At 38.4% G+C, this 17745-nt stretch overlaps 1 protein-coding gene across 6 annotated transcripts in view; it reads left to right on the top strand.

Annotated features, from left to right (window-relative positions):
• CCSER1 (coiled-coil serine rich protein 1) overlaps nt 1-17745 on the top strand; it is a 745310-nt gene that overhangs the window by 118476 nt on the left and 609089 nt on the right. For all 6 annotated transcript variants that reach the window (XM_075421506.1, XM_075421504.1, XM_075421503.1 and 3 more), the window contains one exon: nt 14294-14387. In XM_075421506.1, coding sequence (XP_075277621.1) covers nt 14294-14387 — 94 coding nt within the window. The remainder of the gene's footprint in view (nt 1-14293; nt 14388-17745) is intronic.

The raw sequence follows: 17745 nt of genomic DNA, 5'->3' as shown, positions 1-17745 counted from the left end.
TTTATGATAAAAAATATTTTTTATCCAGTAAATAGAAAGAAGAACAAAACCAATTTTTGGCATAATGCAGCCTTTAAATACAGAATTGAGGCTGTAGAAGGTATGGGCTTTGATACTTGATCAGATTTCTTTTGTTCAGCACATCCAGTAGTATCTAATGCTTATGTAGCTGCTACTGCATATTTCTAAAACCTCTTTACCTCTGTACTTTCCTCTTATCTTACCCTGAAAGCAGCAGCAGCTGCAGAAGGTGCTTACGTGAAGAAAAGCATCTTAAAAATAGGGGTATTGATCAAGAAAGAACATGTCACTCTATTTTGGATGTGTGAAGCTGTCTGCTAATCCTTGTAGAAAGCATTATTAGAACCTGTTGACTGAAGTGAGGTTTGAATCTGGGTGAAAATCAAGGCAACAAGAAAAAATCAGGTAGTTTTAACGTCACTAATGTTGGTATAGTACAAGTACTAAAGAAGTACTGTATTGAAAAGTTCTAGTAAACATTTGAAAATAATGGCAATTTGCCATTGCTAAGACAGTAAATATTTACTGTGTATTACTTCAGTTTATTCTGTAAGGTCCTGTTAACATAGATGTGGAGGGACAGGTGTCTTAATTTATGGGTCTGAGTTCTTTGTAGCTTAAATTTGAGCGTTAAGTTTATGTTTTGTTACATGCTGAGTAACATTTCTTGGTAAGTCTTCTCAAGACGAGTTTATTGTGATGGCCCTACTGAACCTTAGTCCCTGAGGATCTGGTTTATTCACATGATAGGAACAAAATCTGTCCTTAGCGCTGAACAATTCTAGAATTTTGTGGTGCTTATTTAGAGTGGGAATGAAACAGCAACGTTTTGTTAACTGAACCCCTAAATGTTCAGCTACCCTGTTCAAAACAGACCAGAAGACTGTGTTTGACCCCTTTCTGAAAGAAAATCATAACTATACTAAAGGAATCTACCCTGTGATGTATGTATTGCTGCTTCTTTTTAAACCTAGACTTTTGACGCAGAGGCTATCTTATTTTTAACCTCTTAACGGTTTGCCCTGAGCACCTAGCCGTTAACAAATAACGAGAGCATTGATTCGCTGAAAGGCAAAAAACCCCCAAACTGGAGCGCATTAGACAATTAAATTAAAAATTTATTCCAATTAGTACTGGGGGACTGCTTTCTACCCTGCTAAATTAGGTAGTTGGGAATTAATGGCAAATGAAAATCGTTATAATGACAGTCTTTTGGTAAGGATTTGAGAAAGTTTCTGACAGTGTCTCTGTGACCTTGAAGAGTTTCAATTACTCTCTGTACTGAAGATGCAGAAGTGTTGATTAGTGAAAAAGGTCTTTGGAGTACTTTCTGGTGGAACTAAGTCTTTCCTGATTGCCTCCAGTCTGATGTCTAACTTGTCAGTGTAATAAGCTGCCCATCCCCGCTTGTTCAAATACCAGACTTTGCATGTGCTAAGGATGAAGAATTCCGTGACAAGATATATGATATTTAATGGCAAACCAGAGAGCCTTTAAGAAATAAGTTACTGATTAAGCGAGTGCATATTTTCATTCATTGCCCCTTTAAACAAAAAATACACTATATTTTTGTTGTTCTTCATTATACGCACGTCATTTCTGTTAAGGAAGAATGAGAACTGTCAGAGAAATATTGCAGATGCTATTGAAACTGCAAAGCCACACAGTGAACAGAAAAAAGTGGAGACACAGTTCCGGGTAAAAGACCTGCAAGCAGAGTGAAGAACAGGTTTCGTGCTTCGGTTTGTAGCAAATCTAGTATATAATTTTTAGAATACTGTTTTCTTCTGAAGAACCAGACACTGATACAGTCTCCATGATAGGTGTATAACATTGTATGGGACCCATATGTATGTATATATAATATATGTTATACATAACATTATTATTAGAGCTTGCACTGCTTAGAATGCATCAGCAATTACATTTTCCTGATCTGATAAACCAGATATCAGTCTGATTTGTAAACAGCTATGTTGACTCAAAGAAATTATTATTGGAATTGGACATCCTGCCAGCAAGTAACAGTTTGTGATGTAATTAACATTACTAAAGGCTATGTTGTACTGAAAATGTGCTGTGAATTCATTGCCTTACAAAAGGAATCAGCTTGAGCTGCTTCTTTGGGCTCTGAAGCAGTAATAGAACTACTGCTATTGTTGGGGTAGGCTGACCAGAGAAGGGTGCCCAAAAACTTAACGAGTAGCCTAAACATCTGCCCTGGCCTTAGTTCAAGCAGTGTTATGGCTCTCCAAGAGTGTTGTGTTCTCGGGTATTTCCACTTTTCTCCGAAAAGGCGATTGTGCCCTGAATAGTGTACTGACTTCATCGACAGATTTTTTTTTTTTTTGGGAGGGGGGAGAACCAGATTCTGTCAGTTATCCCCGGCTGTGGCTGACAAGGTGACTGGCAGGTGAATGTACAGGTTTGGTTGTCTCTGAATTCGGACATAAAACCCAGGTGACCTCTGATACTAATATACTGTTCTCTTCTTAAGCTGGGCATGTCTGGCAGACAACATTTTTCTATTCAGTTTAAGCACCTGTGTAAGTCTTGGGAAAGAATTGGACACTGTTCCATAGGTATTCATGCCGTTCTTACATTCTGATGTCCAGGGGGCTAAATATTTGTTATGAGCAAATGCACATGTGGGTACTGAGATAGTAATTTTAAGCATCAAAGAGTTTTGAAAGTACAGAGCAGTAACAAAGCCTGTAAAATATATGCATCACAGAATTTCAAGCAAGGGTTTGTTGTGTCTCAGTCTCTGTGAGATTTAGATACATCTCCAGGATGGAATATTGTATTTTGTACTACTGATGTTAGTCAGAGCTTGTTACAGGTTTCCTTGTTTCCTCAAGTTCCAAATTCACTGCCTATTCAATGGTCATAGCCAAAAAAATCTGTCTTCTGGACCAATAATTGCCATTACAGTTTTTCTCCAAAAAAAAGAACAAAACAAACAAAGTGGGGAAAAGTATGCATTAGTGGAAAAATGACATTTGAGCAGAAGCCTTTCTTAAAGAATGATTTAAAACCTTGTTTACCAGAGCAGCCGTAGGCCAAAGTTACCATGGAAACAGAAAGAATTCAAATAATATTAGCAATAGCATTCTATTATGATATTGCATTAAGGGTGCGATAGTAAAGGGTCACTTGTGGTTTCATTTATAGGGCTTGCTTTTGAGTGATTTATCACCAATATTGCAGGCTACAAATTAGAATTGGAAACAGAAGGTTCAGCCTTGAATTGGCTTACAATAATAGTGGGAGGGAGAAAATATTAAATTTTCCTGTTACTAGACATAAATATTTTATTTATTTAATCATATGTCTAGGAGAATTTTGAGTTTTTCATATGTAGCAAATTCTTAGTCTTTTCTTAGAAATAAAATAATGCTCAAGACGTAAAATAGGTTATCTTCATTTGGCATCCAAAAGTGCCGACTCCAACAGTACAGATGATACAACTAGAACTGTGAGATCTTTGGGAGAGGTTATTTGCAAGAAGAATTGGTTGGTTCTTGAATGTGGTACTGTATGTGTACCTTTTCCTGCAGTGCTTTTCAGAAATACTGAAAACACAGGCTAAACGATGTTAGCCCTCTTTGGGGAAATGGGACTTGACTTCAGCTGTCTCTGCCAGATGAGTGTGGCTGGTGTTGGATGGTGGCAGAGAGAGAGTTGTGCTGATGGGGTTTGTCAGAAGAAAAATATTCTTTAAAGAGATTGCCAGGGTTTGCCCCTTAGGAGTGGTGGTGGTTTATCAAGATTATAAATGCTAAGGTTCTCCTTCTGGTGTCCCCTGAATTTAAATGTTGCTTTTTTGGGCAGCTGGGTCCTCACCAGCTGTATGTTTAGATCCTTTTTTTTTTTTCCCCCTCTCTGTGTACTACTGTCCAAGAAAAGGCAAAAATAATTTTTTTTATTTTTATTTATTAGGTCTAATAAAGCAATTTTTGACCCTTTAAATGTTAGCTGAAGCATTGACTTAGGTGCTATCAGGACACAGCCAGAAGTTTCTGGCTGCCAAAGTTTCAGTTGCCAAATAGTTTTGCCATAAGTTAAGTGTTTATTTGAGTGGGTTTGGAAAAATTTGCCTGACCAATCCATGCATTGAATAACCTGTTGTACACACATCTCTGAGGAATACACAAACAAATTTCACAGAATGATCTAAATGATATCCTATATAAATGCAAGATAGAGATACTCAAGGAGCTTTTTCTGTGTTTGGCAGAAAAATCTGGCACACAAGATGTAGAAAACTTTCCCAAAGCTATATGATGATAATGACTGCACTAGAACACTTGCATAGCTCTTTGCCTACTACAAAAGCTGTAAAAACATTAACTAATCCACAAAGCAAATTATGTGTTGCAGATGTATCCCTCTGCTGGGAGGAAAGCATATGCATGTACGGGGGTGGGGGGGAGAAGAATCTATTTAAAGGAGGCTTTATTTCGTCATTTTAAGCTTTATTGCCTTTCTTTGACTGTATTTTCATACTTTCTTAGTGGAAGAAATTTTTTTCTAGGATTCTGTTAATGAAATTATAGATGGATATATGAAAGACGTATACATCTTTTTCTTTCCAAACACAGAAAATCCAGTTGTCTTGATTCTGTTTACAATGAAAGTAAATCTGAGCGCTCTAGAATTATTTGAAAGAATGGCAAACAGCAAAAGTGCCTCTTCGACTGAAATGGTATTGTTTTTTCTTTTATTCACAGACTCAAATCTCAAGCCTTCTGGTGCACAGAAGCTTGTGCACATTTAAAATGTGGCTTTTATTTTGGTATTCTGTTGATAGATAGTTAATTCAAGGCTAGATGATTGCTGTCTATCAGTTTTGTCAAGAACTGATCCTTATCTAGGACTGATGTGAACCTGGATTTATTAGCATACTTTGAGATGCATAAAGTACGCTAAATTTTAAATGCTGAGGGCACCTGTTGCCTACCAGCTCTCTAAGAGCTGTTTGTCCATGCAGCTGGTCTGTATGTTGTAAGTGGGTGTGTGCACATACAAGTATGTGTTGGTAAGTGTAGGAATTAGATGGCTGCGATGGGGCTGTTTAGGAGACTGATGAACAAGGCCAGTTTCGCTGGGGTGTGGGTGCCGGTGGTGGCGGTGGTGCTTGCTGTTGCCCTCACTGAGGACCAAGTCGGGGCCAAGCTCGTGCACTCTCAGGTGTTGGAAAATGTAGCCAAAGTATGCTGCTGCTTACTTCTTTGCTTGCTCACCCTTGGTGGGTTTGTGTTTCTCAGCCTCCGCTCCAAAGGGAAGGAGAGGCGACCTTGTCTGCCTCTCCTATAGGTCACCTTGTTTTCGGGACCAGGACTAGTTCTGATTCCATCACACACCTTCCTGCCCGTTATACCTCCTTGTTGTCATCTTGCCATGTTTTTATTGCTTGCATGTTTTCCTGTACATCGTTTGTGCAAATACACCACTGTTCTCTGAATCTTTGGAGTTGCATGTTATTTATATACCTGTGCTTAGCAGTGTTATAAAATACTTTGAAGTTGTTACCAGTTATGCTTTTAGTGGCATTGTTGTGTTACAGAGAATATGTACACTGACTATTGCCCCTCCATTTTAGTGTGTGTATATCAGAGTGGAGAACAAGCAAATAGTAAGTGCATCTTTGGTTACACCTGCAAAGGTGAATCCATTGGCATTCACGGGTGTGCTCTTAGAGGCAGGTTACACCATTGAACTGTCATCAATGCTTGCAGTAGGGTCACCAACCTGTGGCTTTCAGCTGCATGTTATCCTCATCAGTGCTGTAGCATTTGGATACCTCAACAGCAGCAAATGTATCCAAGACTAGCTGCCAGCATCTACAGCATCTGCTGTGTAAGAGGAGTCCTTGTAGGTTTGCGGTGGGAGGTGGGCTGGTGAGCGCTGGGTGTCGAAGTACCCTGCCATATGATGCCTATGCGTGCTTTCCCAATGACAGGAAGGCTGATTGACATGGGGAGAGTGAATGTTGGTGCTGTACATCAACACCTTATTTGTTCGAATCCTTTTGCCTGTGAACTTCTGAAGGTAGGTGCCACTTCCCCCTGTTGTCTGATCCTGACTGACACATGGTTGGACAGCAGCAGTCAGCTCCTGTTCCTGCTGCCAGCAGTGCTTGGGCTTTGCTGTGTTACACTTCCGTGCCTTCAGCAAGCTGACCATGTTGTGGCAGAACGAACCCCACGTGGGTGAGTGCAAACTGAGATGTGTTAGGGGAGTTCGTTAGTTATAATCTCTCAGGCAAAAGGAGCATCATTGCAGACATTGAGTAATGCATAGAGAAAATTGAAAGGGCAGAAACAAGAATAGGATGGAAAATACTGCACTTCCCTTGCGCAGCTGACAGTGTGCGTGCAAAAAATATTTTGAAGAGTAGTATGATGGACCTGAGCTCTATAGTTAGACAGTTCTCTCCACTGATAATTTTCTGTCTTTGGTTCTTAAGGGCACATTAATTTATATTATAAATGGATTTCCAGACGTTAGCTACAGAAAATGTCCTTACCAGAAGTTACAAGATTTATTTTTTCCTTTCTGCAGTCTCTAGTTTACTCAAGTAGGGAATAATATGCTTTTTGGGTGGTATTATTCAGGTAAAAAAAACACTTTTAAGCTGCTCTTGGTATATGAAAGGTGTCCATAAGCTTTATAATTGATATAGAGATTTTTAGGCTGTTGGTAGGGATTTTGTATTTTTAAAGGTTTTTCTGTTTTCTGGGTTTTGTGTATTTTCATTTTCCCTTTGAAGTGTGTGGAAGAGTGCAGAAAGGGAAATACTTCAGTATGTCCATGAATTATGCAGGCATGGTTCTAGGAGTTAACATTACTTTAAATAGCTCAAGGTTTTTCTTCTTCCTTGAGTATATCTCAGTTTTCATTCCTCTGCTGATTGTATGCCATGTTCCTTTGCTGAATACAATTTTGATGAAGTACTATCTTTTGGCAATCTCTAGAAATCATTTCAGATTTGAAACAAGTATTTAATTCTGATCTATTCCAGCATCAGATACGCAGTCACCCTGAGTAGATACAGGTGAATTGTCATACATATGACTTTACAAAAGAATCAAATTATTCTTAGAGTGTGTTTTCTGTGTGCTCTTGCAGAAGTATTGATCTTAAATAGCCCTTCACGTATATTTCTACAGTGAAGGAAAAAGGAGTCTATAATATTAAATGCAAACATACATGCAATACTAGACTGTCTTTCTCTGAGAGGAATTTTATAAACCACATTTAGTATATCATTTCAATGGGGACACATAAACACTAAATCCTTATATTTTGAAAAAAACCCCCAACCAATAATGTGTGAAAATCTGTATTCAGAAATGGTTGAGAACAATAACACAGAGGAGGATGATCGGAAAGATGTCTGGAGGCCAATATGGGAAGAAAGGAAAATAAAACAGAACAGAACCCAAAGCATTTTTTTTGAAAAGTGAGTTTTTAAAATTCTGTTCTTGTAGTTCTAAAAATATCTTTGAAAATCCCGTGACTGCTGCATAATCACTTATGCAAATGAGACACAGGCTATTATGTCAGGGGAAAAAAGCTTTAAAAAAATATTCCACTGTATTTTAAGGCTTTCCTGGTGTAGTCTCTAAAGTGATAGTGAAGTAGGATTAGCGATTCTTGAGGAGAAATGCGTCTGTATGTAACATAGGTGCTGATGAAAAATGGCATTTCAAGGAGTGATGCCCGTGACCAAAACTCATCTGCTCGGTTTGAACTGCGGCAGTGGCGAGTGTCTTGCATAGGCACGCACCAGGGGGAGCGCAGTGACAAAATGCTTTCCAGGAAAAAGTGTGTTTGCTGAGCACAGGTGCAAAGCTTGATCAAAGCATACACTAAAGATTAAAATGTAGTCAATATGTTCAAGTTCATGATAGTAAGGTTATATCCATGTACGTATAACCTGAGTTAACTTTCAGTGACTTCTATGAATGCTGTCTTCAGTCGTATATGTGTCTGACAGAAATGTTTATGAACTGAGTAATTGCAAACATGTCAGTGCTTCGGTTTTATAGCTTCATGAAGTTCTCAGAGGTCTTGAACAATCTCCAAGCAGTATCCAAGATTTTGTTGCAGTATCACAATACTGTAATGAAATGGAAATATCTGTCACCTGTGTGAAAGAACCCTGAAGAATACTGGAAAATGCCAGGTCCCAATGGTAGCCTGTGCGTGGATACACAAAAGCACTGGGCAGAAAAAGAATCTGCATCCGCTTGCTTGGGAAAATAATATTTTTCAAGGGCTGAATCTCCCTCAAGATACTAGCATAGAAAATGAAATAGAAACAGAAGCCATTGAACACTGTATTGACTAGGGACTGCATGATAATTAGAATAAAATTACAAAATAATGTATACAACTCTCCAATGATCCTGGTAATGACAGAGGACTTATCTGTTGCCTTTAGGACCTTGCTGTTGCTTTATTATTTCAGTGGTATGGGAGCAAGAAGTCTAGAATAAAAATGTGTGAAAACATCAATAAATGAATCTTTTGAGTGGTGCCATTGGCTACTGGCTCTTTGAAATGGGCAGATTTGTCACCTAAACCAAATTATTCACCTTGATTTTGCATATTAGTTGTAAGTATGCAGTTCTACCTGGATTTACCCTGCTTTGTTTCTATATCTTGTGCAATTGATATGATTTTGTAGGTCTGTTTTGGAACTGAATTGTATTGCTTAACAAGATAATATGCTTTAGTGTATCTGTGTATTCATACATATGTTTTATTGTCATTTCTGAATACCAGAGTAGTCAGTTTTCAGATAAGTATAATATAATTCCATAAGCAGTGATTTCACAAGGGTTTTATATGTGTAAGTTGGTTATTTGGAATAATAATTAACAAACTCCACATAGTAAATGGCACATCATAAAGAAATGTTATTTGCATTTCATCTTTTGATTAAGCCCAATAGTAGATGTGAGACCTGTTATGTTGAGCACTTTATATGTATTTACTACTAAAGCTGTTCTTATTTATTCTAGCTTTCAAACTCATTTTTAAGTGTCATAGACTCTAAAAATAATTACATACTTGACTATTCTGGAAAAGGACTGAAAATTCATGTATTTTGCATTAGATTTTCTCTGAGTGATTAGAGGAAGGAAAGTCGGGAGGAGAGAAAGTCGGATAGGGAGGGAACTAAGGTAGGAAGGAAGCCCCCTTCAGCAACCCTGAATAAACTTACTATCCAGATAGATACAGTCTGTCTGGGAGGATCTATATGTCTAATACATCTGTATCCCTGTAACATTTTGCTGTTTCTGAACCATATCCATGCAAATCACTGTGTATCTTTCGATAATAAAATGATTCTTAGGTCATATTTCTTAAGGTCGTTAACACCATCTGGACCCAATCACAGATGAATCGAATACTATTGAGTTCAATGAGCTCTGAGTAAGATCTTCAGCTAGCTGTTGGATGAGAAACAGCAGTTTATACCTCTTGTTGTTGCTGAAAGAATTTTAAATATGAAAATTGTTACTGAAAAGTTACTGATGCTTGAAATGTGCTTGGATTAACATCCTGTTCTGATACAGCTGTTATCAGTTACCAAAAGCAGCCTGAACCAATGTATGAATTACTCCTTTTGTTCTGAATTAGTAACATTTAAAACATCACTGTTAAACTCTTGTTTAAATAGAAACTTGTATAAATGATGGTGTTATTTCACCAAGTTGAAGGGGGAAGAGTGGTAGGTAAACTAGGGCTGCAGCCTGTCTTGACCAGGAAAATCAGAGAGACATGGGCAAGTGATCGACTAAGTCTGTTCATACTCACAGATTATGATCAAGTTCCAGATCAACTAGAAGAAAAAAGCACCGTCATATTAATTTCTGGTCTGTCATAACGGCGAAATGGTGGTAGAGGTCAAGTGGGAAGCAGAGACCAGAAGTAGGAAATATGTCTTAAAGCTCCTAAGGGGCTATTACAGAGTCAATGAAGAGGTTTTTGCTGCAGAGCATCTGCCTTAACCAAATGGTTTCCCTCCTGGAATAAATAAAAGGTATGCCACCATAAATACACAACAAATGTTTTTTTGGGACCTGGATGGAAGCATTCATTTATTTTTCTTTATGTAGCAAAGCCTTGAAATTATTCACTTTGAATGCTCTTTAGGGCTTGATCTGTCTCTTTTCTTTTTTTAAAACTTAAATGCTTTATTGTTCAAAGAATGCAACAGCAGTGGTGAGGGGAAGAATGGGGAAAGGGTCAAGAGATTTTAAACTTAAAAAGAAATTACAATTGTTACTAATTGTCATAGCAACGAAGGAGTGATGGCACCTGGCCAGCAGGCAGAGGAGCGGAGCATGTTGGCGTGCACTCGCAGTGGTACCGCTGAGCCATTTTGTGGCATTAGGCAGGTCATTCTAGGAGCCCTTTTCTCTTGTATATTTTCAGAAAATATTACTCAGTTAGCACAGCCCTGGGAACCTAACTGACGCCCTCTACTTGGGTGCGCTTTTCTGCATTCATGATTTTGTTTCTGTTTGGTAATTGCGGAAGGACTCCACCCGCAGAAGTGGGCAATGGGAAAAGGGGAGCAGCTGGACAGACACCACTGATGCCCCTGGCAGGCAGAGCACCTCTCTCTGCCAAGCCCTCATTCTCACTGTGATGGACAGTAGCTGCTTTAATTTGTTTGTTCCCTGTTCCATGAATTATCACTTTATGAAGAACAAGTGAACTCCTGGGGAAAGAGGGAGACTGTTTCCCTGGTGGAGGTACTTCTGAGAAGAATAAATGTGAGGGAGCTTTTCTTTGTCACTTAAGCTTGCCTACTACTGTAGTTGCAGTCAAAAAGGCTGTAGGAAAGGGAAGGCAAGGGGGTCACAGGTGCGTTGGGAAGGCAGCTGGGAGCCCTCAGCTCAGGTGGACAAGCAGAGATGTTGCTGTCAGGAGTGAAGTGCACATCATCCTCACAGGACAGATAGAACAGACAGAGCATGGTTTGCCTCCATTCTGAAGGTTATTGGAAGTGAAGACTTTCCTGAAAGGCAATAATATGTAGGGGGAGAATTGTATACAAACTTCTTCCTTTTGGTCCAGCTTACCTGGTGGACTTTCTTCAATTTAGAAAACTGCAGTTCTGTTTATGTGTTCTTGTTTTTTCCAAATCAAGTAGAATTTGTTTTTTGATGATGGCTGTGAATCACTACATTTTCACAGGCAATCTCCCAAGATTTCAGACCACACAGAATTTACTGCACAAGATGTAGGAGATGCTCAATTAGCATGAAATCACGTTCATTACTAGTAGTATGGCTCATCAAAGGATGCTTAGCACTGGTATTGACATAGATTCCATTGGTCAACTGTGATATAGGTGATAACTTAAAGGTAAAGAACAAACTTGTGTATTTCAACCTTTTTACCTTTTGCGTCTACTGGCAGGAAAAACTTTAAGCTGTGGCTTAAAAATTGCAGGTATTGTTCTTCTGAACTTTGTCCCCAAAATGCTTTTCTTACATTAATAAAACAACATATAAGCAAGATACATTATACATTCTCTGAGTATTTCAGATACCATTTGATCAAGCTCGAGTTCATAATAGCATCTAAATTTAAAGAGAACAAAAATCCACAAACTCTTCCTTTGTTTAAACACCGTTTCCTTATGTTCATCTTCTCTTAATTTGCCATAATCATTGATTCTCCTTCTGAAATACAGCTGGTAGTAACAGTTGGACTGAAGATACTTCAGTCATGTCAGACAGTGCTCTTGGAATTTGTGAAAAAGAACAGTGAACAAATCTTAGAAGTGTCATGCTGCTACTATTTTGAAAGATATTAAGTACTAAAGGATACACATAAGCCCTAAATGAGATTTTCAATCTTCAGTGTTTCGCTGGCTCCAACAGTGATTCGAAAGTTATTTAAGTTTTAGGTTATCTGTAATACTGAGCAATGTGTATTCTCCCACTTTCATTTAATAGAGAACACTTTTTCTTTAAAATTTTTTTAGTAAACTAGTTGTAGTTTGGGTATTTTTGTGTGTAAACACAAATCCAGACTAGAAAAGTTTGTGTCTGCCTAAGTATCAGTTACACTAAACCTGATATAATGCATCTCTGTATTGTATTTTCATATTTTATTTTTATGCTTTTGTACTGTATAGTAATAAATAATTTGATCATTGAACATCTACATTTTGTCAGCATAAGAGAAAGAAACAGTCACTATGATGAAGGCTTGTCAGCAGCTCTTTGAGTTAAGGCAGAGGGGGTAAGATGTGTGTTTGATGTCACTGTGATGTTCCTGTGATGTATATTTTCCTTCTGTACAATGCTGCTCACTGCTTTTGTGAGGGCCTCTGTGCTTGACAATTGTCACTTTCTGTGCTTGGCATCTGTAAATACAGTAACAACATTAGCATTGGGTTCTGTATCTCAGAAGAGGTTTTCTTGTGCTGATTGTAAGTCAGCGAAAGGATGCAGGAAAAAGTCCTTGTGTTGCCTGCGTGTTGTTAGTGAAAGAGTTGAAAACAGAATTTGAAAAAGTAATTACTCGAAAGGGTTGAATAAGTTTAAGTTGTGAGTGTGAACAAGAATTGGCATCTATTATGGGAGAAAATACTTCAAAGAATTAGAAGAAGCATAAAAAAATATGGTTGGAACTGGTCAGGGAGGACATTTGCTAGTTTATTGTGTACTACTGTTATATTTCTCTGCTTTCTGTCCAGCAGATTGCTATACAGAGATCTCACAGACAGCTTGATACTTTGGGATGATCACCTGGCCTCTTTCGCACTGAATTCCCGTGTTGTCTGGGTTACATTTGTGTTGGGAGCATGTGAGATGTATGGGGTGCCAGCAGCTATGCAGGATCTACTGACTTTTTTTTGACTGTGAATGAATTGAAAAATTAAGCCTGTTGCAATATCACTTGTGCATTTGCAAACAAAATGCCAGCTGGAGAATGCATGGATTGTCTTTTATTAGATGTTGGTGACTGTGGAGAAAATCATGACATTATCAGATCAAAAGAAAGGACCATAGGAGAAATTATACATGGGAGGAAAACGGGGAATGAGTATCTCTTTTAATACATGGAGTATAGCAACTTTAGGTTGGTAGAGACTAGAGAAAACAGTTGCCTCATCACCTCATTTTCCAAAGTTGCCTGTGGTGAGCGCAGGAATGGGGAACAACATGCCCTGGTGTGGGTTGTCTTCTCCCTGCTGCTGTTTCTCCCTGGATGGCAGAGGAGAGACTTCCTTCAGCCACGGCTCCCTGTGTGTGGCTCTGTTCCCCGTTGGCGGTGCGTCTCTTCCAAGACCAATTGCCATTCCTGTGTCTGGCTTCAGGCGCTGCTTGTGCGGGCAGGGCTTCACAAAGGCTGAGCTCAACGCTGTTTCAGGGCTCCAAATGAAGCCTGAGTAGTAATATTGCTGTACTCGGAGCTTACAGAGTAAAGATGTCTACCTGAGACATAACTAGTCATTTTATCTTCTGGAAAGCTAATCCTGTAGGGAAAACATAGTATGAAAAGCTACTACTTTGCCCTCTTTTGATTGTGGCCCCACACTTTTTGACTTTCCAGAGTATGCGTTGTATAAACCTGTCCTATCTGTCTATGATTCCAACAAAATTTATCACAGAAAGGGAATGGGGACCTAAGCAGGTACACTTCACAGTCAGGCTTTCTTCTTTATCCATTTAAGCATATACCACCCACCTTAATACTTCAAATTTCATAAGTTGATCATTCGAGCCTGAATTTCATGTTTATCCTACATTTGTGGCTCTTTATCCCTTGGATAAATAGAACAGTGAATTTGTCTTCAGAGTATATTGGTAAGGGCAGGCAGTGCTTAGAATTCCAAAATTTAATGAAAACCAAGTACTGATACTTCTATGCTGTGCTAAAAATAACATCTCTATGCTTCATAAAAAGCTATGATTAAACCTGGAGAGACTCAAAACTGTCACTGCGGAGTACAAAGAATTAGTTAAATAGATGGTATTACTTGTACTTCAGGGATTTTTTCTGTTAAATACTCGAGAACCTGTAAAAACAGAATGGTGGCAAATACATTTCTACTTGGACAGTTGTTTCATACAATTTCTCACTGGTCCAGTGTTAGAAGAAAAACTTTCTGTAGCGCCTGCTTAAACGTATTTTTCCAGATCTGCTTGCTTATTATGTTGTGCAGAACAGTTTGGTTAACACAGCTGTCTAAATGCTTCTCTTTTTTTATTTTTTTAATATGTATTAGGATGTTTTGAATAACTTGGGTTCCTGTGAGTTGGATGAAGATGACCTAATGCTTGACTTGGAATTCCTAGAAGAACAACATCACCATCGTTCTGGTGAGTCAGACAAATACTGAATGTCTTCAGCAAGGTATTATTATTCCAGAAATATAAAGTAAATGTATTCAGTACAATTACTTGGAAATAAAAGAGTCATTTTCTTGGAAGGGGAAGAGCGATACGCATTTTGTAGTCTTATTTCTAAATGTGTTTGCCATTTAAGAGAAAGATACTCTTTATACTGCATTTGGACTTTGTATGTTCAGTTATGAAATGGAAGTGATTTTTACAGCTACAGAAGAATTCCAGCACCAAAGGCAGACAGACCCATCTGGTTTTCTAGATACTTAAAATGACTGCTGCCTACCCCAGGCAGTTACCAGAAACACAAAATGGGATCACAATTATATCAGCAATGGTCTGTGCCAGAATAATATGCTTCAAATAAAGGTTTGACTTGAGACATGAGTGTAACTTGTTCCCTTATCTCATGGGTGGTTAAAGCACTGTTGCACTGCCTTGATTAATAGCATGCTACAAGCAAGGTCAACTCATGGTGTGCTCAGAACGATTTTGTAATAGGATTACTCAAGGTCTTGCTAAGTCGTGGCATCTGCAGTGGGGAATCCTGCATTTCCTTTGGCTGTGACATGGGACAGTGTAGGGCCTAGTCCATGAGCAGGAAAAGTCCTGCTAACTCCCTACGGTTCGAAGATGTGAGACTCGTGCTCAATCCCAGGTAGGGCTCTGAGTTTGTACTCTATTCTGATACTCTGTTATGGCAGTAACATGCTTTTGAGTAGAAGTGATTCTCGCCCTCTCTTTTACCTGCTATGTTCTGACCCCTCTTTCTCCATCCACCCACGTAGGTACCTATGGTCCACATTCAAGCAGACTCGTGTGGCAGTGGGGTTTGAGACATGTGCCTGCGGGTGTACGGCATCTTCAGTTTTGGTCCCTCCTTTGATGCAAATTTAGCAGTGGTTACAGATAAGCTGCTTGAATTATGCTCCTGTTTCAAATGTTCTGTGTATGATAACTCTGTGAATATATGTGAATTGTCTGAATTACCTCTATGATAATTCTGTTTAACCATTGTATGCTGCTTTTTAAACCTGTTTGCATATCTACTTGTAGGATAAGTCATCTGTTCCATTTTATTTGGTAGAAAGCAAAATAGCCAGAAAGTGTGGAGGCTTGTAGCAGCAATGTGTGTGTGATCATAGTTTCCCAAATTACAGGGAGCAAGGATGCAACAAATTTAATTGCACAGAAAAGGCCATTTCTAATCAGTACTGAATAATGCTATTAAATGCTTGTAGAAAGTCAACTCATGCATGAAGAAACGTGGGTCAGAAATCTTTAAAACAAAACATTACATTTTGTAAGAAATTGTAGTATTTAGACTTGTTCATTCCCTGGACCTATTGGAAACAAATTAACTGGCAGAACCATTTTCCGTAAATAAACTTCCCTAACATCTTGCACTTGGCCTTACCTGTGTTTTCCTCCTGTTTCATATTTATAAAGCACTGAATTAACAGTGATGGAAAAGCTAAGTGGAGTGTATTATTATAAAGATATGTAGCAGCTTCTGGAACAGCTAAGATCATAACACCTAAATGACATTATACTTGATAGAAAAATAATTAAGATGGAGATGTGATATGATACATAATCTTTCTACTCTTGGCTCATTATCCAGAGCAAATGAGATGCTTTTAAAACAGAAAGATGTACACTGCCCTTTGAAGGATGGTGACCATTTCTATTCTGAGCAGTAATGTACACACATGTTGCAGTATACACGTTGTCTTCAAACACAAAGGTGTTTTTCTTATTAATATTTGCTCTTTAATTTATTTGGTGGTGGGTCTAGCTGCAAAAAATTCAGGCTTTGCCTAGTTGTCACTGTTGTTTTTGAGTCATTCACTTGGAACAAAGAATTGGAAGGATAGAGCCACAGTATAATTTGAAACAATTTCACCAGATAAAGCTGATGTCTTTATATTCGGTTAGGATCTGGCACAAAATGGTTAGATGTGGTGGACTGTAAGTCCTCATCTTAATTCTCTTGTTAAGATATTGAGAGAAGAGGCTTGATTTGCAAAGTCTTTTAACATTTACACACTACTAAAGTATGTAAAACCCCAGTTAGATACTGACATCTAGTCATTTTTGACAAGTTGCTTTTCTGATTGCTGTATTAAGCAATAATAATAATAACAGGAGTGATGAAGTGATCACATTCAAGATCAGAGTTTTAAACTTTCTTAAGTTCTTCAGAGCGGAAGTGATCATATTTCCGGGCATGCACATACAAGGTATTGCAGATAATTGGGAAACAATATATGTTTTTCAAAAGACCTTTAATCTTGCCCCCTTCATAAACAAAAAGACAACCGATCACACACTGAGGACAGGCGAGTACTGTTATGGTAGAATTTGTTATTCTAGTTGAATTTGAATAAAACCAAGGGACTATTTAGCTCTTTCGGTATGTGACCAGCCTGAAGAGTAGATGATTTTCCACAGTATTTGCTACTAACTGGTTTGTTTGACTCTTTACAAAGTCTTCTTTAAGGGGATGGGCTTGATCGTTTAGCTATGGCTCGCTTTACCAAAAGTCATTCAAGACAAGCCCAGATATACAGATTTGTGAGCCTCCTCTTCCCTGTTGGTACATGCTGTCCGTTGTATATAGAATTCAGCCCTGTGTTATATCAGCTTTACATATTTAAGCAGTTTTGTAGCAGTATTTGTTTACATTCCTAACAAGTTCCTTTTGTTTCTCTAGTAGTTGAAAGGGATTTGTATATCTGACACTCACACATGTATTGTACTGAAGTCAACTGGGAGTTAATGCATGTGCTTCTGGGTCTGTTGTCAAAATGAAGGTGTTTGTGAGTATAAAAATATGACACAAAATGCTGCTTTTTGAATGAAACCTTAAAGTTACTCTCTTCTGGAAGTCAAAGTTATCAACACTGCTGTAACTATTTGCAGTGCACTAAAAATCCTATTGATGTTCTACGTATTGATGCTGATTCTACCATTTATGTGGTTAAGACCATCGGTCCTAGAGCCATATTACAATTCACTTGTGCCACACTTTAGCTCTTTATAAGGAAATCTGTGGGGAATCACTATAGGGGGAAATGTTCCGGAGAAGCTCTGTTCAGTATTTTAACGCGTATGTTGATGTATGAAGAGGTGTAGTTGGAAAAGAATTCAGTTCTTTCTTCAGTTGTTACAGAGGGATAACTAAGGAATCAGGCAAATACCTGTTCTTCAAGAGCCTACGAAAATCTCTAAAATGACAAATTACACAAATACGAGGGCTAACATCGCATCTTTGACTTGAATGTTGCAAACTATTCCTTGGTCAGGAGGCTGTATGCAGCAAGCTGTATCA

This window comes from Opisthocomus hoazin, chromosome 5 (assembly GCF_030867145.1).
Source record: "Opisthocomus hoazin isolate bOpiHoa1 chromosome 5, bOpiHoa1.hap1, whole genome shotgun sequence".
Classification (NCBI taxonomy): Eukaryota; Metazoa; Chordata; class Aves; order Opisthocomiformes; family Opisthocomidae; genus Opisthocomus; species Opisthocomus hoazin.
The sequence above is the reverse complement of the archived record's forward strand: the minus strand, read 5'-3'. Positions and strand labels throughout refer to the sequence as shown.